General features: G+C 45.9%; 2 protein-coding genes across 2 annotated transcripts in view; one reads left to right on the top strand and one right to left on the bottom strand.

The window, feature by feature from the left end:
• LOC119181497 (latrophilin Cirl) overlaps positions 1-19,806 on the bottom strand; it is a 721,750-nt gene extending 701,944 nt beyond the window's left edge. The window contains exon 1 of the mRNA XM_075875081.1: positions 19,692-19,806. The gene's annotated coding sequence lies outside the window, so the exon portion shown is untranslated. The remainder of the gene's footprint in view (positions 1-19,691) is intronic.
• Positions 4,469-8,500, top strand: LOC119181852 (beta-galactosidase). The gene is made up of 2 exons (XM_037433092.2): positions 4,469-5,953; positions 8,048-8,500. Exons 1-2 carry the CDS (start codon positions 4,469-4,471, stop codon positions 8,498-8,500), a joined length of 1,938 nt encoding a protein of 645 aa, XP_037288989.2.
• Positions 19,807-25,711: the final 5,905 nt, after the last annotated feature.

Here is a 25,711-nt window from a genome sequence, read left to right on the forward strand (position 1 = left end):
GAAAAATAGAAACAGTACACCACTACCGAACAAACATTCATAGTACCCAGTACCCAGCTCAACCATTTCCAGCTAAGGCCGTTCTGTGCAAAAAAAAATGACCGTAGGTTAAATTGCATTTGTTAGCGATAAATGCACCACGAAAGCATTGATATTTGCTGACATGAAAGACGTTCCCTAAGTTTGACGAAACTATGTGACGTTTCGGAACCGCATACAGTGAACTGTATTGTTCACTCTATGCTAACCTGTTCACTGACCAGTTCACTGGTCAGTGAACTGAACTGGACGTCGTTGTCACATATCCAGTATGCGGCTCCAATGTGTTAGATAATTTCACCACACTTTATCAGTCCCCGTGTTTCATCTCATTCAATGCCGGAGCAAACGAACTTTCATCGAACTCTTGCCTACATTGATATGCGCTACTTAAAATCACTTGCTGTCAGTTCCATGTTCAGGCAACACTGACTACATTATTGGCTCGGGCCTCAGTGAGGTCCGATCTGTGGTCGAGCCAAGCCGTACCAAGTGGGTAATTTTGTTTAACGTGATAGCGCTAGAGAGCTCGTGTCGCAAAAATTCCGCCATCAACGCCGGCACCGTTGGTTGTGAGCGAAAAAAGCGAGAAAATGCAAATAAAATAAAGAACAAAATTTCGGTCCCATTGAGGATCGAACCCGGGCCGTTCACGTAGCAAGCAGGTGTGCCACAAAGCCACGATGTTATTTGCAGCTGCTTCAAAAAGAAAAAAAAAAAACACTACATAAACGCCACGCAGTGGAAGGAGTCTCCTTGACGCATATTGTTCGACAGGTGTCACGATGCCAAACGAGCCCATTCGGCGATTTGTAGGCGCATTTGGGACGCCATCAAACAGCGTTGAAAAAGGCCGGGACAGGGCCGCCATCGCCGCTAAACACACACAGGAACTTTCAAACAGCTCTACATATTGACAACTATGTCCATCTAGCGGAAAACACATCATGCCTTTCCACAGTCGTTGATCAAGCGAACAGCAAACGCTAGATAATGTGCTGCCGTCTGTGAGGCGTTGTGAGACTCTTTATGCCCCTTCAAAAAAAAAAAAAAATGCTATTGCAACAAACCACAGCACTTGCATAGGTTTAGCTTTTCATTCTCACGACACCATTAAAGAAGTCAAGTACTACAGTGGCCATTTCATAAGGTGACGCTTGTTGCGGTTGGCCGGAAGAGGTCTCTAGAAGAACAAGCCGAACAATTGCCAGATAACTAAAGCAAGACGGACAGAATGTGACCATTTACAAATACAAGAGTCACGCCTACGAGCAATTTATAATACAGGACCATGTGACTATATGACTGACAATATTTTCCTGAAGTTGTTATAAAAGTGCTGTTAAATAGATAAAAAAACCCGTACCATTACTATAGATGCGTCGCTCTTGCAAGCGCGCGCGTTTGTGTCTGTGTGTGTGGTTGTGTGCGCGTGTGTGTATAACAAAACCTATTTTAAGTATGCACTTAGCGGTTGAAGGGCGTACTAGGGGCTGGATTTCACTATCGTGTTTAACTCTGAAACGCGAAGCTTAAGGGTTCCCAATTTCAGGAGCGAAGCTCCTTACGGCGTGGGCTGTGCGTCCCCTGTATGTAGCCACCTCTCGTTCAGTTCTTGCAGTGTTCATTAGATGGCGGTACTTGTAGCTGACGGCATTAAGTATTACGCTAGCCACCGCCCGATCTAAAGGGTACAGCCATATCCATCCGTCCATCCGTCCATTCGTCCGTCCATCCATCCATCCATCCATCCATCCATCCATCCATCCGTCCGTCCGTCTGTCCGTCCGTCCGTCCGTCCGTCCGTCCGTCCATCCATCCATTCATCCGTCCGTCCGTCCATCCATCCATCCATCCATCCATCCATCCGTCCGTCCGTCCGTCCGTCTGTCCGTCCGTCCGTCCGTCCGTCCATCCAAAAGATGCAAGATGTTACAAACTAGACGGCGGTACGTGTAGTTGATTATGAAAGATGCGAGGTGTTATAAAATAGGAATGATGCCACATATGGCGCGTGTCATCGTTCGATATAGTGCGGCGACGTACGCTAGGGGGAGCATTGCAATAAAATCGAGTGGGCAAAATGTACGGAGGATTCATGGTTTACCAGGTTTACCTCCGGAGCTTCGCCCACTCATCATCATTCACTTCGTGGATGTGGCGACATTTTTTTCTTTTTTCCTTTTTTTTTGAGGGGAGGGGGTTGTATCGTATCTGTGTCTTGCTTTGAGTCATCGGGCGGAAATATATAGTAAACGAATGTCGGGCCCAGACCAAGGCCTGGCCGGGAATCACTGCCCATGCATTTTTCGATTACCCAACGTTCCCATGCATGGTGGCGGAACAGTCGCAGAGCCAGAGTTCCCTCTAGTTGCTAATGAGAAACTGTATGCTTCAGTTAAGGACATCATAGATGAAATCAAGGACAAAAAATAGACATGGGCCGGGCATGTAGCGCGTAGGAAGGATAACCACCGGTCACCAAGGGTAACTGACTGGATTCCCCAAAAAAAGCAAGCGGGCTAGGGGGAGACAGATAGTTGTGTGAAAGTTTACGAAGTTAGCGAATATGAAGTGGGAGCAGCAAGTACAGAAGTGAGTTGACTGGCGAAACATGGGCGAGGCTTTTGTCTTGCAGGGGACGTGTTCAGGATGATGATGATGATGAAGAAGATGATGATGATGACGATTAGTATTACAATACTTCAGTTTACATAGACCCATGGTCATTGCGATCATGAACACACCCGATAACAAGTCCTGTCCCGCTCCTGGTGCTCACTGATCCACCTGATGATCCCCTTGTGGAAGAACTGTGAAGAACCCCTGCCGCAAGAGCACACAGGTTCGCAAAACATGCGTGCGTTCTCCGTCAGAATAAGCATATTTAATTTTATTTCATTTTATTACCCTAAAAACCGTAAAGACTCTTCTTGGGGGTGTTATATAAGCGTAGATGTAGATAAATTATTTGAAATGGTAACCACATATGTTAATCGCGAGACAGGTATTGTGTTACACTTCGCAAGGATAAAATAAGGCAGGTAAAGGCGGTAATGCTGTAATGGAGGCAATATAAGCACTACGTAACATCTTCACGCTTCTCATGTTGGTAAAACCAAAGTTTCTGTTGGTATCGTTGCTCAACTATAAACAACTTGTTATTTAAGACCTACGCCGCTCATTAACTTATCTGTGTGCGTATAAAATATGTACATATCTGTAGCGTCATTTCATTAGGTTGGTTAAGTGAAAAAAGTTACGTCACAGTCACCTACCCACCTCTTGTTTCGCATACGGCAGCTCTCACTGTACATGAGATCTGCCGATTTTTCTAAAAGGAAGTTTGGCTTGGAAAACGAAGGATGGACGACCTATGCTTATAGTGTTTTTTATGTTACCTCACTGCGAGCTAAGGGCCAAGTCGCTAAAGGCGTTCATTCGTGAAGCGTAATTTAATCAAAAGTTGATGCACCTTGTAGGAAACCCGAAAGCAAAACATAAACAAGTTCGCGAAGTGCTCGATAGATAATTTCACACATGATTTTCTAACTACTTTTCGTTTGCTACTGATTAAGTAGAAGACGCACGGATAACCAATGGATTATGTAAAATAGGAATTCATTATTCCCGAACAATAGTGAATAATGAATCTCCGTGAACTGAAAAAGAAGCAAAACAAGAAACTTGGCATTCCTAAATTTAACTGCAGTCAGGGTGTAAAACGGGCGAACATGAATGATATGATTGGCTACATTAAGACCGTCCAACAGCTCTTTAGTTGCGGCCCCATATTGGGAAAAACGACATCGTTTCCATTTTCCTATCGTTGTATGTTCGCTTGATGCTAATGGCGAGTTGTCTATTCGTCCGCTTTTATTTCATGACATTTCTTATACGCACTGCACTATAATTAGTCTACAAACAACATCCCATATACCTTCTTGGGCAGCGTTCTTAGTAGGGTTCTTAGTTGTAGTAGTAACGCTATGTGTAACAAAGGAAACAACTGCTCGTACAGTTTCCTTCTTTCGCTAAGAGCTTGTATAAGTGATGAGTATTCAAGAAGTGATCACTGTCACGAGGAATACATTACTTTGGGTTATATTATTCAGACACACCCACAAAAGAGAAAAAAAAATTCGAAACATTTAGCGCCGTGCAAAACAACTAGACACGTCATATGCCAGTATGCTACTGGAAAGCGCTGCGCGGCGCTGCACTCACTTGATGATGCTTCAAATAAACAAGAAGCAAGTAGACCACGAAACAGAAGTTCTCCGAAAACACAACGATGAGGAACAGTTGTAATGCGTATACTTCTCCGAATGGCCACAGAAGCTTCGGAGATAAAGGAAGACGTTTTTATGAACTTAACAGGAATGTTATGCGAGCCTTCTCTATAGGCGGGCACGTTTTCCGCAACTCCATGGAAGGCATGGACGTATGGAGCTTGACTGCCATTCTCGTGATCCTGGCCACACCAGCGTCGTGCGGCCGCTCCTTTTACATCGACTATGACAAGCACACCTTTGTCAAGGACGGCCAGCCCTTTAGACTGGTGGGCGGCTCGATGCACTACTTTCGCGTTCCCAGATCATACTGGGATGACCGCCTGTACAAGCTCCGAATGGGCGGCCTGAACGCCGTAGACTTTTACATTGACTGGAGCGGGCACGAGCCGGAACCGGAACAGTACAATTTCATCGACAACTATGACGTCGTAGCCTACCTCGAAGCCATCAAGAAGGCTGACCTCTTAGCCGTCATCAGGCCAGGCCCGTTCATATGCGGGGAGGTGGAAAACGGCGGCTACCCTTACTGGCTCCTCCGCAAGCATCCGAACATACGCTACCGCAGCACGCAAAAGGAGTACGTGGACGAAGTCACCAAATGGTTCAACAAGCTACTACCGATGTTGGTGCCGTATCTGTACAAGAACGGAGGACCCATCATCATGTTTCAAGTTGAGAACGAGTACGGTCACCTGGACAACGGTTGCGACCCGAAGTACATGGAATTCATGCTCACTTTGCAGGAGAAGGGGCTCGGCAAGGACGTGGTCATGTTTCGCACGAACTTTCCCTACGAACAACGCTTCTATTGCGACAAGGTGCGCGACATATTGGTGGCCGGAAACTGCGACCCCAAGTGCAACATGTCCATCTTCAACACGATCCGCAAGGTCCAGGTTAAACCGGGAGGTCCTCTCCTGGTTGCCGAGTACTACACCGGTTGGATGAACTTCTGGGGTTGGGACAACAATCCAGCCTACCCGCCAGCAGTCATCGATACCTTCAAGAAGATGATGGACGAAGGCGCGAACATTATCATCTACATGTACCATGGCGGAACTAGCTTCGGCTTCAAGGCTGCCACAAGCAGCGACGCGCCTCTAGTGACAAGTTACGACTACGACGCCCCCATCGGCGAAGACGGGGACCCCAAGGATTACTACTATTCGCTGAGAGACGTCATCGGCAAGTACTTACCGCTCAAGCAAGGAGACGCTCCGAAGGGTTCACCAAAACTTAAACTGGACGTGGTGTACATGACCCACGTCATGACTCTCGCAGAGGTCATGGACCACTTCCGATGGAAGGGATGGCTCAGGAGAACCAGTTCTAAGTATCCAGTGACATTCGAGCAGTTGGGACAGGACTACGGATTTCTCGTGTACAGCACGGAGGTGCGCATGGACATCAACGGGTCTCAGTTGTTAACGGTGCACGCACTGCGTGACATGGCCCAGCTTTTCGTGAGGGACGAGCGTCACATGATGCGCTGCTTCCCGACAAGCCGTTTACATCCCGTGACAAACGCGACCGTGAAACTCACCAAGGGTGAAAAGATTTCCATTTTTGTTGAAAATATGGGCCGAGAAGACTTTGGACAGAAGAATCTCGACCCCAAGGTGAGCAGCCTAAAGCACGCGAAGAAAAGTAAATTACCGCATTCGCGCCAAGGCACGATAACAGCTGGTCATCAAGAGTAACAGACCGAATTCAAAAAGAAGGCAAGGACGTTAGAGGGAGGCAGGGAGCTAGGTAGGCGCATGGGATTCAGAAATTTTATACGGATAACGTAGTCGAAAGCGATCACATAAACGACCGGGGTTGATTAACGAAACACGGGAGAGGCCCTGCTGTGGGCACAGTGAGAGATGATGATGGTTATGACTGCATTATTCTCTAAGTATGTGTAAAGAACAGTAGGACCTAACCAATGCAGAATCTGCGTCATAAAGCACATGTTCTTTACCACACCGTGTAGGTAATTGCTCCGAAGGAAAACGAGTTCAACACCTCGAAGGGATAGCGGTAACATTACGTACACTGCCGATGTACGAATCACACACACACACACACACACACACACACACACACACACACACACACACACACACACACACACACACACACACACACACACACACACGCACGCACGCACGCACACACACACACACACACACACACACACACACACACACACACACACACACACACACACACACACACACACACACACACACACACACACACACACACACACACACACACACACACGGTCTCGCTTGCACGAGATCGCTTTCTTCACTCCACAAGGAGACTGAATCTGTATGATTCTAGGACTTGCACTGTATCGATAATATTGGCGTACAGAAGCACTCATGGTGTTTTCCAAGAGTGAGAATATGTCACTGAACAACAGCAACTAAGATGACGCCAACTTTATTATACCGCTTACTCACAAGATACAAAACATTTAATACACATGACAAAAGAGTCGCCGATTTATTTAGTATGACAGCCGTTTATATCCACAGAGGTTTATCTAGCCGTGAAACTGGGCCATGGCACCTGAATTTACTTATAATCTGTCATGGGGGTTATTCGTTGTGCATTCACAAATTCGCTAAGAAGATTTCGGCGCATTCGGTCAATCTCTTATCTTATTATTGATTTTTTTTGTTAACACGCGGGCCCTGTGAGAGTCGGACAACACTGACGCATTTGCGAACCGTGACGTAAGTATACCTTTCTGTGCGAGCAAGCATATACGCGTTCCAGCAAACGAGATTGTTCTGTGGTCAGCACCGCATGAAATCGGGATATTTTCACTTCCTTCAGTCTGAAACCGAATTACAATGATTTGCAGCGGCTGGAGCTTTCGTAGCAGATGACGTTTCCCAGAAGACGCATTGGGCGGTGTTTAGAGCCAGACATTTCTAGGGCTTGTTTTGCAATGAAATAGTTTGATCTACTTATCACATATGTATAGGTATAACAGACTAAATACTTCTATGTTCTTTATAAAATCAGAAATTGTTGGGTGACTGTGTGATGGCCTGTTTACTATTAGATAGTACGAAAAAAAAGTGCTTACTTGTATTCAGTGACAATTATTCAGTGATAATCAGTGCACCCTTCAATTCACAGAAGCCCTTCCAATTCGAACATAATATTGCCATTTTCCAAGAAACTGACCTAATCACTTTGAGACAAACTTTATGCACGCTTTATGGAAATTCGCACGACCCAATTACATATCAGCTAAGCAAGGATTTTCTTTCGGTACACATGCTATGTAAATAAACTCATTGCGATGGTAATTACTTTCCTTATAAGTAATTACTGCATAACTAATACTTAGTAATTACTTTCTGCGCATTACTTGCTTGACTACGCGGTAATTACTTGCGGGATGGTAATCACTTTTCATATAAGTAATTGCTGCGTAAGGAAATATAACGAAAACTGCGTGTCGTCGAATACCGTCTTTATTCAGTAAACAGCTAGCACAACTATAGCCAAGCGGAAGGAAATGCACTGGACCACACAGTGCTCTAAAATTGAGCTACGTCCTTATATGAAGAGCCGCTACACCATACTCCTTGTCCCGCAGAGTGTACCAGCCCTACCAAAACCATGTTGAAATGACTGAGGGCCACTAAAAAAAAAGAAGAAAACAGACTCAATTTTGACAATGTACTGTCCTTTGCACGCAGGGTATGCAGAACGTGACTGTGAATGGTGTCAACCTGACCGACTGGACCATCGAGGCTGTGCCGGTGACGAGGAACAGGGATCTCACCGAGTTGATGCGCCTGCTGGAAAGCCGCGGTAAAGGAGACGTGGACGGCAAGAAGAAGACGCCGCGCTTCTTCCACGGCACTTTCAAGCTACGCGAAGGGCAGAAGCCGCTGGACACATTCCTAGACCCTGGGAACTACACGAAGGGAATCGCGTTCATCAACGGCATCAACTTGGGTCGCTACTGGCCCGCGGCCGGACCACAGATCAGACTCTACGTTCCGGGCGTGTTCCTGAGACCACATCCCGAAGAGAACAAACTAATCATGTTCGAGGTGGAAGGGTTGTGGAGTGACAAGGGCGAACGTGGTGTGAGATTTGATGACAAGCCGTACCTCACCGCCGACACGGGAAGCCCACACCCTTAAATGAGTTACGTAAAGGTCGATGCAACTGCGGTGAAAACTTCTAGTAATGCGACGTTTTGATGCAATCAACATCATCACGCCGCTTTACGCCAAGTGAGGTCAGTAGACTGATTGAGTTAAACGGCTGGTATTTCCTCTGTGGAAATGGTACGCGTTAACGCTAGGTTATGAGAGTTTCTTGTCATAAAGCAAATAAAGAGGCTCTTCGAATCTTCAAATAAGCGAGCTTATATACTTGGTGCTGCCTAAGTGAACCATAACAGGGCCTCCACGTATGAGTACAGCGCTGAGAAATGCGAGAGAAAATATGGAAATCACTTTTCAGGCATCGGAGTGACAAAACGCAGCTGACAAGGGCGAAAGTGTTCACAACACTAACCTCGAACGGAAGGGCGTATTTTGGAATCCAATATGTCGAATTATTAGAAGTACGAGTACATTACAAGCAATCGCTGCTCAAACACGATGTGTGTTCTCTCTTATATTGTTCCAGACTGCACAGCGTACTCTGAATTTCTTGGTTATTTATATGAAATTTCCCTGCTTTCTTCTTAAAATCCTTACCCACCAACCTTGGCATTGAGGAAGGCCGACCGCATTCAAGGCTGGCTAGGGTCCCGTCCTTTCCCTAATTACTTTTCCTTCTCTCTCTCCTACAAGAAACATGAGATCCCCTGAGATATCACGTGTATCATTGTTGACTAGCGAACACATCAACCAGCGCCACCACGGTGGTCTAGTGCTAAAGGCACTCGGGGGCGGACCTGCAGGTCACGACATTGAATACCCGGCCCCGGCGGCTGCATTTCCGATTGTAGCGAAAATACTTGAGGCCCGTCAGCTTAGATGCACGGTAAAAAAAAACCTAGGTAGAAAAGTTTCCAAGGCCCTCCACTATAGTGGTTTTGGGACGTTAATACTAAAAATTAATAAAACTAACAACATTAGTTGAGTCAATTTATCTTAAAAGCCAAAGAGCCCGTAGAGTGTCTCAAGAATGAAATCCTTGTGTTCTCTAAACACGTCGCACTTAGATGCGAATATGAGCGTCACCGAAGTGTATGATGCAATGAATGCACCAAGCAGCATGACATGACGCTACTGCGTTAACCCGAAATGCAAGGTCTTCGCATTACGTGAATTATCAGAACTCAAATAAACCGATTTTTCTGAACTTATGTTATAATATAATGAAAGCCATCGCCTAAAATGATCATGAAGTTATGAAAATGGTTTGTTTTCTATTAACCCATTGCTAAAAGTCGGAGAAATGATGAACAAACCTTAGCAATCCAATGTATTCCGCGTTCTTCTTTGGCAGAGTACGCAGTGTGTTTCGATGTATATGTAAACAAAAAATTAGCACTGCGAAAGCACCTGAAAAAAGCACACACACTACGTTTACGGACCCGTTAACGTAAAAATTGAAATTGTATTGTTCTTGAGAATGTTTTCAGTACAATACTCTGTTCTTTGCAGCATCCAAAGAACACCGTCAACACAGGTCACTTGTGAGCCAGTTAAAAAATAATGAAGGCTGTGACCAAGCTCAAGAAGTGCTCTTCGGGATGTACCTTGCATAATGAGGCTAACATATTCCGAATAGTAGCGGCATTGCACACCTAAGCAATCTCACTGGATCTGTGCCACTGTGGAGAGAGGCTGGCTTGAAAAAAAAATGAATGGTTTTCAAGTACATTTCAAAAAAAAATATTCATGTCTCATTAGACTGCTAGACACTTCAGTGGTTAACCAGAGCGCCAGATAAACTAAGCCACGGTAACACCGTAAAAACATGAGGAGATTTTGTTGTTTGGTTTTTAGTTTACTTGTGTTATAAGCAAGAAATAACTAGAGTGTGGTATGTGACTTGCTAAAGGGGGGGAGGGGGGACAAGGCATTAGAATAAACGCAGCCAACTCAGCAGCAAAAAGAATGCATTGGGAATACGTGAGTACACCATGACCTTTGGATCCTCTAACATGCAAATTTATGTGAAAAGTACATCGTTTCTCGACAGAGGCGCGTCAGAGCATAGTTTAATCAACTTTAAATTAATAAGGTAAAAACAAGCGTGCTTGTAGACCACATAAAAGCGAAAAATAAACTTGAAAACGCCAGCAAGCGCACAAACTAGCCACCTGTAAACTAGGACCGACTATATTAAAGCGTACGTTACTGGTTATAGGTGCAACGTGTCTAATTTTCGCGTGACATCAATAGGCGCAAACAAGATCGACTGTGTCGAGCACGGAAACGTAAACACCTGTGGCAATACGAAGATAACAGCGACCGAATAGAGAAAAGGCTCGTTATGTACTCCGGTCTCGTAAGTGTTCGACATTGGCAGCAGCGTGATGCACGGAAGAGCAGACTGTGAATACCGGAACGCCGGGATATTTAAATGAACTGAACAATGAACCACTCGTTATGTCCGTGAGAGAGAATGTCGTATTAATGGACGACGCAAAAAAAAAACCGTTCGAAACCCTGCACCTGAAAATTTCTCATTGCTTACGTTTATGTGCCTACATACATATAAATATATGCCATGACGTGAGAAACTGCGTCATTAGTTATTGATATATGCGTTATGATGTTATATTCACTTTTTTCTTATAGTTGTTTTGTGACTGTTTGAAATTCATTCAAGTGTATATTTACTACCTACCACAGCAATAAATAACACCTTTTATTACGTTCGTTTGATCTTACTCTCTTGCTGCTTTTTCCTAAGGTGACAATCTTAATTCTAACATTCCTATGCATGTGTTAACGAGAAGTCTCCCTGACAATTTTTACTTCGGGACCTCCTTCTGTATTATAATAATTTTCTATTTTTATTTTACTAAATACTGGATAAACTTTCAAAAAGACTAATGTGGTTATAGACAGCCGATACAGTGAAAGCACTTTACCGAATTTGAAGGCGCCACAGGAAAAATTTTTTTTATGTGCAAGTTCACTAAATTTAAACAGCTGCGTAAAAACTTATGGTCAGCTAAAGCAAATACGAGGTGTTCTAGTGAAATTTCAGCCCATTTAATCATCGAGTCCCATCCACGTATGTGTTTCTGCTTGCTTAGCATATATTGTAAAATACAGGAATATTTCACTGCACTTGTTGAATAAAGACCTAATTTACCACCAATAAGTCAGCGTGCGAGCTGTCATGAACCATCTGCGGCAAAATGCTCTGGTGCACCACAAAAGACGTTTATTTCAACACCCAACACGCGAGGTTGAGGGACTATATACAGTAGCTGTCACCGGGACTAGGGCTACAGCTAACTTAACAAAAAAAAAGATGTAAGCAGCCGATTCAACTGAAAGCCAATTGAAGTCCACCACTAGCCATAAAAAAGGCCCCAATTTTCGCCGCGTAAGGGAGGCAGAAAGTCAGGTGTGCATATGAGATTAACAATTCTGCGGAGATGACCAGACCGCAGCAAGCATATATGACCGGGTTGATTAGCAAAGGATGGTGGAGGTTTTTTTCTCTCTCTCTCTCTCTCTGGAGTAGGTGAAGCTAGGCTGATGACAATTATTACGTTCGTAAAGTGATAATGAAGCACTGTTGGTAACGTCAAAGCATTGACAACGGCGCTCCGTTCGTTAACATATGCGTGCCATGAGTGCTATCATTGCAAGCGCAGCCCACCCACTCCCACAGGGAAGTCGGTTGATGGTTGATAAAACGACGCTCGCCGTTGGCTGAGCTGACCGCAGATTGGATTGGCTAAACTTTTATTGGGTCCTCCAAAAGAGGATACGGAAAAACTGTGCCACAAGAAGTGTGGTTGCACTTTTTGATGTGATCAATATGGCATGTAAGGTGTTCGAATGTGCCATGCAATATGTTCGCAGAAATTAGATGAGCTCTCCACCAATCGAATCGCGCGACTCGGCAATTCGGTGATTCGTGATCAATGTAAATGCGCGGTAGATGATCAAGGGCGATAAGCAGATGGGGACTAGCCTGTAGACTATTCACTGAAGGTTCATTTTTCACATACCGCGTACATATTACTGAAACAGGGAAGAAAAAGATAGCCGTTAAAAGAATCACAAATACCAATTTTTACACCCCGTGCACGAGGCAGAAGAGTAGACTCACGGAACATGCCCATTATTTCTCAGGAAATGTAGAATTATTTATCTGAGAAAGCAATGGACAGTTTGCTGAACTTCAGGTGACAGTCCGCGCTTGAACCCATTAGCAAAAAATTAGTCCATGGCAGTCTACCACACCGATTTGGTCGCGTAATTTTGTTAAAGTGAAGTGCATAACCGTTGGGTTCAATGGTACTTTAGTTGGGAATTTAAAAGCAAGGTTAGTATAAATGAATATTTCGCTTATTTGACATTTTAAGTAATATGTACAGAAATCATGCACATAGCATACAGTAGTCTAAACAAATTTTCCCCTAAACGCCCTTTAAGCATTGTTCGCTGCACCGGAAGTGAAATAAGGCAGCGAAAAATTTCTTACGTGATGTTGACATTAAAAAAGCTTATAACTTTCCGATTCTTACAATACCTGCTATGCATTGTTTTTACATAGCAGGTTGTTTTCTCGGTTAATCTTTTCATCTTACCATTTTCCGTTCCCCCTCGCGCAAAGTAAACCTCTAACTCGGTCCTTCTCCATGCTTTTCGGCAATTTCCTCCATCAACCTGTTTTCTTAACTCATTAACATTTATGAATTTTTTGACGAACATCGCCGTCTTGCAACCAATAGGAATTAGAATACGCGAGGGTTCTTTCAAACCATCAAGGTTTACTTTGTCGACTACCAGCGATCTAAACGATGTACCGACGCCTGTGACCCGCGCGGCACCCATCGCCTGGCTGTTAGTGGTACGAGGACGAACGGTATACAATATGGCCCACGTACTTTGGGAATGCTCAACGAACGATGATAAGCTACGAGGAAAGACGACGCTAACTGAGAGACGTTCCGAAACGAGGTGCCTTGCTGAGAGGTGGAAGGCAGCCCTCCTCGTCGAGGACCCCAAAAATCAGCTGTGGGCCATTCAGCGGACTCGAGCGATCATCGAGAACTTCGAAAATGTGCTTCGAACGGTGGATCCCTGTCAGTTTAGCCAAATGGAATTGTACCAGGAATGCTAAAGGGCATAAAGAAGATGCGTTTCTCTGAATTCAGCAAATACCGTGCCTATAGACATTATATACTGAGGCTCCATTCTCGCACGAGAGGTACTGCGTTCGCCTGGCCTTGATTATTCATTTATCTCAATTCAGCGTACAAGAGAACGAAGAAATAATGAAAGATACGTCTTGCGTAATGAAGGTGGTAATCTACTGAAACTAACTATCGTTTTTCTCTCTTATTCGTACGAGCAATGTTGGAGACACTCTCTACTAACTGGAAGTGTTTATTGTTATTTTGCTACGCTAGGCTGAGACACAGAGGAAAAGCGAAAAGACAGGAGACGCACGTGCGCACACTAGCGGACTAGCGCAGGGAATAATCGAAAACGTCACCCTGGGCAACCACGTCCTCTCTGGCTGGACCATGGAACCACTGCTTTTGGACAAGTCAGATGTGGTGGGGCAACTGGCAGAGGCCTTTAACACGCCGAACGCCGAGCAGAATTGTTCAGCTCCCGGGGCGTTCTTCAGAAACTTCGTGCTGCCAGAAGGACAAAATACGTTGGACAACTTCCTTGACCCAACGGGTTGGGAAAAAGGTGTCGCCTTCGTCAACAACTTTAACCTCGGGCGATACTGGCCTAGCATCGGGCCACAAGTAAGTTTCAGTGAAAGTGAACTGTACTTATTTATTTATTTATTTATCAATTTATTTATTTATCAATGCGAGAGGATTGAAATCCTGGAGGACACTTGAGATTTGCCTTCAAGATCGCGTGGCTGGCTTCGCGGCTGCGCCAATTCACAGACCGCTAATCCATTCATCCTGATCATGCAGGTTTTTGCCCGCATCATCACCGACCTTCTCGTGTCTGCCTTTCTGACAGCCTCGTCTGCCACTCCGGGAAACTTCGGGCCTGCTGGCAACGGAAGTGAACCTTGCGTTTTCCTCCTGCCTGTCACCCATGCTGCAGGACCTTGAGCAGCACCCCCCCCCCCACCCCCATTTCGCTGTGGATCATTGAAAGGAATCTAGCTGCCCTATCGCCATCGACAACATCCTATGCGCAGACTATAAAGCAGCAACCACCGTCCACCGCGCACTGTGGGCTTCGCGGCTGTGCCAATTCACAGACCACTAATCCGTTCATCCTGATCATGCAGGTTAGTAGCTCGTATCAAGCACTTACTAAAAAATCGAGTGATTACTTTTTGGTGCAGCTGCCAAGCCCACAGTTGCTGCCTTTTACTTGTTTCTGAATGTATTGATGTCGTACGCGCCTTGCTACTGCTGTCGGGGGACGTAGAGACAAACCCCAGTCCTGACAAAATCGTCGTCGAAGAACTGAGAAAGTTGTTTACCGGCCAGGCCACTTTGATAACCGAAATGCAGAGCCTCAAAACCCAGCTAACAAGTACAAACAACTCTATCACTAATCTAAGCACCCGTCTCGCAGACTTAGAAAAGTGTTACCAAAGTCTTCTAGCTCTCCGAACAGAAGTCGACGCCCTTAATTCTAAGACCGGTCAACTAACCCATCATATGTGTGACATTGAAGAGCGCCTTGACGACCTCGAAAACCGTTCCCGACGCAACAACTTAATATTTTACGGGTTTCCCGACACCAACCCGAAGGAAGCATACGCTCAATCGGAACAAATAATCATTAGCCACTGCCTCGAAAGCTTTGGTCTTACAGTCGAGACTAAAGACATAGAGCGTGCACATTGTCTAGGGCGTTACAACACAAACCGGAAACGACCCATTATTGTTAAGCTTTCATCCTTCAAAACTAAAGAATCTATCCTTTCGAGCGGCCCAAAACTAAAATGCACTAATTTCAGCATTGGCGAAGATTTCACGCGTCCAGTTCGAACTGCACGAAAACAGCTTGGAACCTTTGCTAGAAGCAAGTCCGTACCATTTTCATTACGCTTGAAAACCCTGCACATCGGATCGCAGTGATATATCTTTGACAATGCAGCAGGCATTGTCAGAGCCGTATCGTATGGATCATGTCGCCGTCAGCTAGCACGCCATCAGCCCCGTACAAATGCAAGAGCAAACCTGTCATTTTCTGTACTTTATACTAACATACGTAGTCTTCTTCCCAAGCGCGTGCCCCTGTCTAATCTAGTACAATCATCCGGCAGTAGTGTACTGATACTAACAGAAACATGGCTCAGTGACGACATTTCAGATACACAGGTACTGGCCGACTTGCCAAACTTTAACGTCTTTCGTCACGATCGTAAAAATGCACGTGGCGGAGCGTACTCATCGCAACTAAAAAAGAACTATCATGCTCTCTAATCAAAACATCTTCACAACTAGAATCATTATGGGTAATATGCCGTGCCCCTCCCGAAGCAATTGTACTTGGCGTATGCTATATGCCCCCTCGAACTGACCCTGACTTCCCCCGCAAACTTAACGAAATCTTATCCCAGCTAACTAATAAACACCCTAACGCACGTATTCTACTTTGTGGGGATTTTAACTTTCCCTCCATTAATTGGCTCAATCAGGTTTCACCAACCTCGGGAAATACTGAAGCAAGAGAATTCGTCGATGTTTGCCTCAACTTTAACCTCATCCAACAGGTAACCGAACCAACGCGCGTCACCAGTGAATCCTCAAACATCAAACATTTTAGACCTGGTACTAACAAATAGCCCCGAAAGCTTAAAATCTATTGCATACTTACGTGAAATCAGCGATCACAAAGTCATTCATACCATATTTAACTTCACCGCAAAAATATGCCCCATTTTCCGCAAAACGATTCACTTGTATTATAAGGGTAATTATGAATTAATTAATCGTGAATTACGAGATTTCCTACCATACTTCAAACTCAATTTCGGTTTCTGTTCTCTCAATGACAGCTGGCTAATGCTTAAGGACAAGATAACTGACTTGACTAATAAATTCATCCCCACAGTGAGCTTTACTGCCAATAAAAATAAATCATGGTTTTCCCAAAAGTTTGAAAACACTTGGAAATAAAAAAAGCGCCTCTTCCGAGCCGCGAAGTTTAATGGTAATGCGTGCGCATGGGGCAAGTACTGTGCCGCGGAAGATGCTTACTATGCTGAAACTAGAAAAGGGAAACAGACATTCTATCACAGTGATTTATCTGAAATCTAACCCTAGAAAATTCTGGGAAATCATAAACCCGCAACTAACACGAGACATCAAGCTTACAAACGATAAAAATGAAGACGTAAGCGACACTGTTTGTGGCAATATCTTTAACACCGCGTTCTCATCAGTGTTCACAAAAGAAGCCAACGTACCGTTTCCTACGCCACCTACTATGACATTACCAGTGATGGCCCCTGTTGTGTTATCCGCTAGTGGCACTTCATCACTCGCTGACAAATAAAGCTTTCATCATCAGCTGGAGTAGACAATATTAACTCTAAATTGTTAAAAAAATACCAAGGGAATTATCGGAGTGTACTTTTTGATGATGTTCTCATTGTCACTCGAAACAGGAATTTTACCAGACGACTAGAAGGAGGGAAAGGTCATTCCAGTCCACAAATCAGGTAACAGACAGTCCCCCTTAAATTATCGACCCATCTCTCTAACAAGCGTCCCCTGCAAAATCATGGAACATGTCATATATTCACACATCATGAACTTTCTTGACACCAACAATTTTTTTCATTCTTTCCAGCACAGATTTCGTAAATCATTATCCTGTGAAACCCAACTTGCTATATTTATTCATGATATACACTCTTCTCTCGACCGTCACTTTCAGACCAATGCAGTCTTTCTCGACTTCGAAAAAGCCTTTGATAAGGTACCGCACAAACGCCTACTGTTAAAACTTTCCCAGCAAAACCTGCACCCCAACATTCTGCCATGGATCACACAATTTCTTACTAACCGCTCTCAGTTCGTCTCCATTAAAAATACCCGTTCTAGCTCCCTCCCAGTAACATCCGGCGTCCCCCAAGGATCTGTACTCGCACCCCTCTTGTTCCTATTATATATTAATGATCTTCCTGTTCATGTATCTTCCCATATCCGTTTACTTACCAACGACAGTGTCATCTATCGCACAGTTACTAACATTTCTGATCAAACTACACTCCGACAGGATCTGGATCTCGTGCAACAGTGGTGTGATCTTTGGTTAATGAAGCTTAACCCCGCAAAATGCAAACTCGTCTCATTTCAACGCCAGTGTAATCCTTTATCATTCTCATACCTAATCTCTAATTGCGCTATCGAACACGTTCAGTCATATAAATACCTAGGCGTCACCTTATTATCTGACCTTTTCTGGAACACACACATCAACAACATCATATCATCCGCGAACAGATCCCTCGGATTCCTAAAGCGTCATTTGCGTCACGCACGACTAGACATAAAACTTCTGGCTTACAAATCGCTCATCAGACCTAAACTAGAATATGCAGCGCCCATCTGGAGCCCGCACCAGATATACCTAATAAACGAAATAGAATCTGTACAAAATCGTGCCACTAGGTTCATTCACTCTTCATATTCATACGACATAAGCATATCATCCCTAAAACGTGACATTGATATTGCTAATCATTCTGTGCGTCGCCGCATCGCCAGCCTCTGTTTGTTTCACACGTTCTTTCACAGTTCCCTCAGTCAAGCACCTCACATCATCCCACCAACGCGCATATCTCACCGCACAACCCATCCTTATTCAATCGCACTCGCACTACTACTTTTGCTGCCTCATTTTTTCTTCGCACAGCAGTGGACTGGAATGGCCTTCCCCGTGTCATTGCAGCCATCACGTGTTCATCAACGTTTGCGCAAAACACAAAAATACATATTGTTTGCCAGAAGATCACTCTCTGTAATCTCCATTTGTTAACCCACCCCTTACGTAATACCCCCTCACCGGGGTCTTTAAGGTAATAAAGTGAAGTGAAGTGAAGTAAGCGAGCCCCGTGCGCAAGGCCTTCTAACTTGCCAGCCTGGCTTCGGTTCTCGATGCATGTCTCAACCATGTCGCAAGGAAACGAACCGACTGACGTAACGTTAGCCGCTTCAAACTAACATGGGATGTGTACAGCAAGTACAGTTGCTGAATTCTCACTACACCACGATACTTCCCTATTGAATCAGCGATAGTTCCTCCACGCATCTGCAAGGTAACGCGCGCACCTACGCCTCTCCTTAATTTGTCCATGCTTTTGCAGCTTAAAATTGTGACCTCCACCTTCTTCAAATCCATTGCAGTGAGCGGTTCTTAAGAAAGAGAAAGGAAGAGAAAAGTGAGCCCCGTTATTGCCTGCTTCAGTGAGCGACACCGCCACAGTAGCTCACAAGGGTTGGGGGTGAGGAGGGATAAAAAGGGTATAATTAAAGGTGTAGAACAGAGGAAGAAGAAGCAACAACAAACTGAGGGGATAGGAGAGACAGGAAAGATGGAAGCACGGTCACTGGAGTCCGAGGATGGGGTACACTTGCGAGAGATGTTGTCGGCGTCTGCAGATGGTGTAGAGCAGGTCCAGTAAGTCAGAGCTACACTGTCGTCGAGGGTCGTCGGCGGCAGGAGGTGACGTAGGGCGAGCCCAGTCGGCCAGAGCTACGCTGACGCCGAAGGTCGCAAGTGCGCGGAGTGCGCGGGCGCACAACCGGTCGGCACGGAATCCAGCAAGCGACTCAAAAAATCCATTGCAGGTGACCCTGTACGTTCCCGGTGGGCTGCTCCGGCCACATCCGGAAGAGAACATCGTTACGCTCTTCGAGACAGAGTCTACGCCAGAAGACAAGAGAAGCGTCAGCTTCGTCGACGTACCGAACATTGATGGGCCAGTACCTGGCGACGCTGATAATGATAGATACTAGAGTTTCACGTAGGACGATATGAATTAGCACGGACGTATAGCGAAATGCCGATTGAGATGCCGGCCAAACATTCTGAACATGTGCTTCGAGCGCTGATTGCGACAACTCATGAACGATCACTGAGGCTGTGTTGGAACGAAGGTTTATAATATGCAGAAATGCTCTTTCAATGAGACTTTTGCTGGGAACTCTCAAATATCTACATCAAGGTTACTCACCGACAGACGCAGCAAGTCGTTGGAGCGTTCTTGAGTTAGTCGACAGGTGCTCATCGGTAAGTAGGGAGTGTGGAAGGGATGTTCTGACGTGTTGCGGGCGGCGATATAGTGTTCCGCTGGCCGTATGTAGCCGATCACTGCGCTAGATGATGAAAAATACCAAATGCACTAAATATACAAAATCATCAAAGTTAGCTCAACCACGAAAAGACAGTCTACATGATACAATATTGTGCTAAACAGCTGGGTACTGGTGGTTACAATTGTTCCCACGGTTGGGTACATGTAAATACACCAAGTGATAAACAAAGCCATTACAGCTCGTGCGGTAGTCTGAATGCGCGTATATAAAAAGCCGGCGAACCATCGCTAATAATACTGGACAAACTTGTTTGCACATGATTAAACTACTAGTGCCAAATGATCTCTAACAATTAAGCAGGATCAAATAAGCCTCGCTTCATTTAAAAAGCTTGGTAGTCACAACAGAATGCAGCTAGTCGCACGGCCACCCAAGAATCTCTAACGAGATCCAGAATATCTTGCTTCCAACAGATATATCGACAAAAGGAATAAGGAGCGCATTCCTTGATTTCGAGGGCACTTTGGACAGCGCCTATACACTTTACTTAAAAAGTAACCAGGGAGGGGGGGGGGGGGGGCGGGGTATGGCAGGATCAGGGAAAGAAAAACGTTTTTCAACACGTAAATGCCTCATGAAACGCATAGTGACCGTCGGCAACTTTGGCGTCACGTAACTTATGGAACAATGAAGGAATTAAACCTATTGTTGTAAGAAGCAACCCTGTGTCTTATTTATTGCGACATAGAGTTGACTTTAAAGCAAACTATTTTTGTGTATGTTTATTATACGTGCACTGTTATAAGCCAGTTCTGTGTGTGAAGTGACGCGGCGTCTTATGTAATCTGTTGTCCTGCATTCAGCGGTCATAACGGGTTGTGTCACTGCATAAAAGACCAGCTTGTAGGAGTTGACGGGAGCGTTCCGACTGTAACCGCTGGCACGTATACATATAAGATGGCACACATCTGCTTCCATCAGTGGAATAGAGAAGTACGAACACGTAGCACTCAGCAGTGTGTCCTCCCGGGTGTCCATTGTCTCTCTATTTCAAGGTCCTCTGCTTTTCCAAGGATTGCGGGCACGGCACTCAAAAAGCAGAGTTGTGGGCACGGCACTCACCAAAGACCTCAAATACGCTCGTCTTTGCTTGTTTACAGATTCCGATTATCATTTCTGCAAGCAGCACGACCTAAACAAGAGTGTTCTACTCTGTCGAACATCTTTCAACAAGCAGACACATTCATGCGGTTCCCTTGGAGCCAGCAGCCTACGTCATCGACGAGCCATGTTGTGACTACGTGGCCCAATCAAAGATGGATGTGCACGCCCCTCAACCGTACATAAGGAACACCTCGGATCCACACGGACTCAGTTGCGGGCACGGCACTCACCAAAGCATGACCTCAAATACGCTCGTCTTTGCTTGTTTACAGGTGAGGCGGTGCTTTTCATGTTTTCGAAACGATGAACTATTTCTCATAGTCGTGCCGTGCCCCAAAACACTGTTGTCTCTATCTTCTGATTACTGGTCTGTGTAGCTGAAGTTGGCTAGGAGTGGTGATATTGAGACAAATCCCGGTCACGCTGTACTTGAAGAAAAAATTGAACAAATTTTGCAAACATTGAAAGAACAAAGACACTTGCTGATATAAAACGTGATCAACGTGCGCTTCAGAAGAAAGTAAAAGATAATGGCAGCGTCATAAAAAAATTTGAAGAACGACTGTCTATGATTGAGTCATCACTTCCAAAACTGACAGAAACTAAAGAAGCGGTTTCTGCTTTAACTTAATAAGTGGCTGTGCTTTCCCGGAGGGTCGACGATCTGGAAAATCGGCAACGAAGAAATAATTTGATCGTCTATGGTCTTCCCGAGAGGCCAAATGAATCAGCCGATGAACTGTTTGAAACTGTAAACCAAAAGCTTTTTTTCTGTAATAGGTGTAAGCCCGTGTAGTGTAGAACGTATACATCGACTTGGAAAAAGGCGAGACCATTCCCGGCCTGTAATATTGTCGCAGTACAACGCGAACAAAGCACAAGTACGCCTTGAGGCAGCGAAAGCAGCGTGTTTTCAACAGCTAAGCCGCAAGATTGTCTTCTTTGTTGTTGAGTCAAGTCAGAGGCCCACTACATGGTGTCTGCTAAATCCCCACATCATCGTTGTCGTTCACACGCAGTCTCGGGTCATTTGAATCCCTCTCAAAGAGCATCGACCCGATGCGAAGTCAATAATGCAGTTTTTTTTAAAAGAAAAGTCTGACGCAATCACTCGCTGATGTAAGGCTTCATGCGCACTACGTGAACGAGTTCAGGATGGGGCTGGCGACGATTGGTTCTACACGAACTGTCGGGAACAACTTCGTAAGTAACCTCACTCAGTTGTCGCAGTACTCGGGAAGGCCCAAAGTATCTTCTTAAAAGCTTTTCGGAAAGTCCTCGTTTCCGTACGGGTGTCCAAACCCATACTTTGTCGCCAGTTTGATAGACAACTGTTCTGCGGTGAGCATTGTAGCGGCCTGCATCGTGCTCTTGTTGCTGGCGGATCCGTAAACGTGCAAGTTGCCTAGCTTCTTCCGCGCGTTCCGTAAACGTGTTGGCGTATGGGTCGATGTCGTCACCTTCGTGCGGTAGCATCGCATCTAACATAGTTCGTACTTCTCGTCCATGAACGAGGCTGAACGGGGTCAGGCGCGTCGTTTCTTGCTTTGCCGTATTGTATGCAAACGTTATGTACGGCAAGATATCATCCCAATTTTTGTGTTCAACGTCTACGTACATCGAAAGCATGTCTTCAATGGTTTTGTTTAGACGCTCTGTCAGCCCATTCGTTTGTGGGTGGTAGGCGGTGGTCTTACGATGCGCTGTTCCACTCAGCACGAGGACGTGATCCAAAAGAGCTGCCATAAATGCGGCTCCTCTGTCTGTGATCACGACGGTTGGTGCACCATGCCTCAGTACAATGTTCTCGATGAAAAATCTTGCCACCTCTGCTGCTGTACCTCTCTGGATAGCCGTTGTCTCAGCATAACGGGTCAGATAATCCGTCGCGACGATAACCCAGCGGTTCCCTGCAGTAGAAGTAGGTAGTGGGCCCAAAATGTCCATGCCGATCTGGTATAATGGAGCTGTTGGGACCTGTACGGGTTGCAGGAGGCACGCTGGTTTAATCGGTGGTGACTTGCGTCGCTGGCAGTCGAGACAGGTATGAACGTGGTGCTTCACGGCTGTGGTTAGTCTCGGCCAGTAATACTTTTGCTGTATTCTGGCCAACGTTCTCGTGTAACCCAAATGGCCAGAGCTCACCTCGTTGTGGCATGCTTTGAGTACTTCGGTACGAAGGGTTGCTGGGATGACGAGCAGATAGGCGGATCCCGTCGGCGAAAAGTTTCTTTTGTAGAGTACTCCGTCCCGTAAACAAAATGATGACAACACTCTTGCGATAACTCTTGGCGCCTTCTGAGATCTGCCATCCAAGTAGTTAATTAGGCCAAGCAACTCAGCGTCGTCACGTTGTTACTGCGAAATGGCAGTCGTGTCGAGGACACCGAGAAATGCCATTTTCTCCTCTTCAGGTAGGGTTGCCGACTCGATGGGTGAACGGGACAGACAGTCGGCGTCCATATGTCGCTTGCCTGACTTGTGTACGACTGCAATATCGAATTCTTGCAGCCTGAGACTCCAACGCGCTAATCGCCCGGTAGGGTCTTTTAGACTTGTTAACCAGCACAATGAGTGGTGGTCGCTAATTACTTTGAAGGGGCGGCCATATAAATACGGGCGAAATTTTAAAACCGCCCATACCACGGCGAGACATTCCGTCAGTTGCAGAGTAATTAGCCTCGGCACGTGTTAACGTTCTGCTTGCGTAAGCGATTACCTTTTTTGTGCCCTCTTGCTGCTGCACAAGCACAGCTCCCAGACCAACATTGCTCGCGTCTGTGTGAAGCATCGTCGGGGCTTCTTCATCGAAGTGGGCAAGCACTGGGGGCGTTTGAAGACGTTGACACAGGTCAATAAAGGCAGCCTCCTGTTCTTCGTTCCACTCAAAGGCAACGTCGTCTCTTGTGAGACGAGTTAGTGGCGACGCGATGCGGGCAAAGTCTGCGATAAATCGGCGATAATAGGCACAAAGGCCCAGGAAGCGTCTGACAGCCTTCTTATTGGAGGGTACTGGGAACCATGCGACAGCGGCAATTTTTCCAGGATCGGGTCGGATGCCTGCGTTACTGACGACGTGACCTAGAAACTGAAGTTCGTGGAAACAGAAATGACACTTTTCCGGTTTCAATGTTAGGCCCACAGACCGTATGGGACGTAAAACAACTTCCAGCCTTTGGAGATGCTCGTCAAAAGTCGTTGAAAATACTACAACGTCGTCCAGATAGACTAGGCACGTCTTCCACTTCAATCCCGAAAGTACCGTGTCCATAAGCCTTTGAAATGTCGCGGGCGCGGAGAACAAACCGAAAGGCAAGACTTTAAATTCGTATAAACCATCTGGCGTCACAAAAGCGGTTTTCTCTCGGTCTCTTGGGTCTACCTCGATCTGCCAGTATCCACTCCTCAAGTCCATGGAAGAAAAGTAGCGAGCGTGCCGAAGTCTGTCAAGGGAGTCATCAATACGTGGGAGCGGGTACACATCTTTTTTGGTCACCCGATTCAGCTTCCTGTAGTCCACGCAAAAACGCAGCGTGCCGTCCTTTTTCTTTACTAGCACTACAGGCGATGCCCAGGGGCTCTGTGACGGTTGAATTACATTATCTTCAAGCATTTTCGCGACTTTTTGTTGTATGGCTTCGCGTTCCCTTAAAGCTACACGATAAGGGTTCTGGTGAATAGGTCTCGCCGTGTCCTCGGTGATTATTTGATGCTTTGTCAAAGGTGTTCGACCAACTCGTGAGGTCGATGAAAAGCAGTCGTGGAATTCGGCTAGTAGCTGAAGAAGTCTCTGTCGGTCATCCTCTGACAGAGTGGGACTAACATCGAGAACGGGTTCTGGTTCTTGATTAGGCACTTCGTCTAATACCGATAAACATAAACTGCCTCGCATGTCTACGATATTGTCGTAAGAAACGATAGCTGTGCCCTTCGTAAGGTGCCGGCGCTCAGTACTGAAGTTGGTCAAAAGTAAATTCGTGCGCCCACCAGTGAGACGGACGATACCTCGTGCGACCGAAATGCCATGGCTTAATAGCAGCGAGCCAATTTGGTCGGCAATACCTTCGCCATCAAACGCTTCGTGCCCTTCCACCGAAACAAGAGTGCATGACCGTGGCGGGACGACCACATCATCATCGATTATACGTAAAGTGTTACGTATTGCGTCTGAACAGTCAACCAAACCAGGGCTGTTGCGGAAGGTAATTGAACGGTCCAGGATGTTGATGACGGCACCATATTCTCTTAAGAAGTCCATCCCTATGATCAGGTCCTTGCAACATGAGGTGAGGATGACAAACGTCGCCACGAAAGAAGAGCCGCCGATGCCGAGTCTCGCTGTACACCTTCCGACAGGCATCAACAGCTGGCCGCCTGCTGTCCTTAGGTGAGGTCCCGTCCACGTAGTCTTCACTTTCTTTAGGCGCACGGCAAGGTTTTCACTTATAATAGAAAAGTCGGCAGCGGTGTCAACTAAGGCTGTTACTTGCTGTCCGTCTACAAAAACGGTAAGATCTGTGGTCAAAGTTTCGTCAACGTTACAACTAGTCGGCTTCACGGCGTCCTGTGGTAAGAGTAACAGGGGCCTTTTTTCATCGCCTTGGCGGCCTGCAACCTCACCCCCGGAGGTCGCCGCCTTCAGTTTCCCCGGCGTGGACTTGGTGACCTCCTTCCCCTGGCGTCGGCTGTAGAGCCGTGGCGCGACGAAGGCGATTATGCCGGAGACGGAGAACGTGGTCGACGTCCCAAACCTGGCTGGTAATTAGGCTCACTG

This window comes from Rhipicephalus microplus, chromosome 10 (genome assembly GCF_043290135.1).
Source record: "Rhipicephalus microplus isolate Deutch F79 chromosome 10, USDA_Rmic, whole genome shotgun sequence".
Classification (NCBI taxonomy): domain Eukaryota; kingdom Metazoa; phylum Arthropoda; class Arachnida; order Ixodida; family Ixodidae; genus Rhipicephalus; species Rhipicephalus microplus.

Excerpts from the sequence above, each read along its gene's own strand:
- LOC119181852 (XM_037433092.2), top strand. The coding sequence starts at position 4,469 with ATGGAAGGCATGGACGTATGGAGCTTGACTGCCATTCTCGTGATCCTG. Across the intron at positions 5,954-8,047 it reads AGAAGAATCTCGACCCCAAG|GGTATGCAGAACGTGACTGT; the intron begins GTGAGCAGCCTA and ends CTTTGCACGCAG.